Raw genomic sequence first — 2,088 nt, 5'->3', positions numbered from 1 at the left:
CGCTGATAGTATCGAACGCCGTACGTCCTTGACTTGTGGTGGCAGCGGCGACCAATTGTCCCAGCTCGCACGTGCACCTGCATTGAGCCGGCCCCACGCCTCGCGCCGCCGGCGCTGCCCGGCCGCCCCAGCCCCCGGCCCCGGACCCCAGAGCGGCCTGCTGCAGGTGGTGGCTGAGCCAGTCCCCATCGCCCCGCGCCCGCCGAGCGTCGGCATGAGCGGCGCGGCGGCCGCGCTCGCGGCGGGGGCGGCGGTCGCGGCCCTCGCGCGCTTCGTCACTGCCGACGCCGACATGGGGCTGCTGCTCAGGTGCGAAAAAATATGAACTTTAATTGACAAGCAATCTAATGGATGCAATCACATCAAATCTCATTAACCATGCACATGATTAGTCAGGCCTCGTCTTGTCCCACCAGGTCATCAACCCCCACACGAGCGGGGCCGCTCCCCTGCCCGCCCCAAAACCCCTGCCTGCGGCGGCGGGCGCCCCACGAACCACCCACGCCGCGCACCCCGTGTCGCTGCCCTGGCCCAGCCCGAGCACTCCCCGACCCCCACCCACCGCGCTCCTGCACGCCTCTCCCCCAGGGGTGGCCACCGGCGGGCCGCATTTGAGGGGAAGGTGGTCTGGATCACGGGGGCCTCTCAGGGGCTGGGGCAGGCGCTGGCTGCCTACCTGGCGTCTCAGGGGGCGCGACTCATACTGTCATCCAGGAGCCTGGAGAAGCTGCAGGTGTGTGTGTGTGTGTGTGCGTGCGTGGATGTGTGCGTGAGGAGCGAGACATGTGTAGATGTTTTCAAGAGGGGGAGGAACAGAGAGGGTGAGAGAATGAGAGAGAGTGTGTGTATGTGTGTGCGTGTGTGTGTGTGCATGTGCGCGTGTGTGCGTGTGTGCAGGTTTGAAGGGTGGGCGGAACAAGCCCCGTCAGCATGCCACGCGCGCAACCGACGCGCGCCAAATCGGCGGTGACAGGGCCAGGGGCCTTGGCCGCCCCGGCAGCGGCGCCACGCCGCTGCCCCCAAGCTCGCTGCAGCCGCCAAGGCCCGACCCCTGCCTTCGCCCGCCCTCGCCCCCGCACGCCCCAGCGCGCAAAGGAGGCGTGCGCGGGCGGCCGCGCGGCGGCGCCAGAGATCGTTCTGCTGCCGTTGGATGTGGAGGGGCCGCAGGCGGCGCTGGAGGCGGCGGCCAAAGAGGCCGATGCGGCGTTCGGCAGCGCTGGGGTCGACTTTTTGGTGCACAACGCGGGTGGGTGATGTCACTGTCTTCTGTGGTTTTTTGGGGGGACCGCGAGGGGATTCGGGGGCCAGGGTTTTGTCGTTTGCGGGGCGAGGGGTTGAGGGGCTCGTGGGGGGCCTGGGGGCCCGCAATGGGGGCAGCTGATGTAGGCAGAGTGCCGCAGCTTCCTGGCAGCTGCTCGGAGCGCTTTGCAGCGTCGCCGTCCCCGTCATACCGTCACCGCCGACGACCTCTCACGCGCACACGGCCCGCCCCGCCCCGCCCCGCCGCGCCAGGGGCGAGCCAGCACGCGCTGGCGGCCGAGACGTCGCGGGAAGTCGCCGAGAAGCTGCTCAGCCTCAACGCGCTGGGCCCCATCGCCCTGACGCGAGCTGCGCTGCCGCAGATGCTGGCGCGGCGGAGGTGAGAGCCCCGAAGAGCGCAGGGCCCGTTTGTTGTTGCTGTGTGTGTGTCTTTGTGTGTGCGCGCGCGTGTGTGTGTGCATGTGTGTTCGCGCGGGCATGTGTGTGTGTGTGTGTGCTGGCGGCCAGGAGCATCTTCCAACAATAGCTGCTCGACTCAGACGCCTCCCCGGACGCGCTGTGTTCCGGCGATTGCCGAGCGCCCGCGCCTGTCTTCTCTGATCCATGCAACCCAAGACAAACACCCGCCTGCCCTTTGCTCTCCGCCCCTGCAGGGGCCGCGTGGTGGTGGTGGCCAGCATGGCTGCGCGCGTGCCCACCCCCGGCCAGGCGGTGTACTCTGCGGCCAAGGCGGCGCAGTGGGGCTACTTCTCTTCGCTCGCGACTGAGGTGGCGGACCAGTGAGCTTCGTTTTGGGGCCGTGGTCAAGAAAGGGGGGCGGTCAAAGGG

At 68.7% G+C, this 2,088-nt stretch overlaps 1 protein-coding gene across 1 annotated transcript; it reads left to right on the top strand.

Annotated features, from left to right (window-relative positions):
* Positions 1 to 214: 214 nt before the first annotated feature.
* On the top strand, positions 215 to 2,043 carry MNEG_12525 (hypothetical protein; the record flags this gene model as incomplete). The annotated part of the gene is made up of 5 exons (XM_014039002.1): positions 215 to 309; positions 589 to 733; positions 1,087 to 1,246; positions 1,513 to 1,639; positions 1,914 to 2,043. 5 exons carry the CDS (start codon positions 215 to 217, stop codon positions 2,041 to 2,043), a joined length of 657 nt encoding a protein of 218 aa, XP_013894456.1.
* Positions 2,044 to 2,088: the final 45 nt, after the last annotated feature.

This window comes from Monoraphidium neglectum (assembly GCF_000611645.1).
Source record: "Monoraphidium neglectum strain SAG 48.87 unplaced genomic scaffold scaffold03288, whole genome shotgun sequence".
NCBI classification, from domain to species: Eukaryota; Viridiplantae; Chlorophyta; class Chlorophyceae; order Sphaeropleales; family Selenastraceae; genus Monoraphidium; species Monoraphidium neglectum.
The sequence above is the reverse complement of the archived record's forward strand: the minus strand, read 5'-3'. Positions and strand labels throughout refer to the sequence as shown.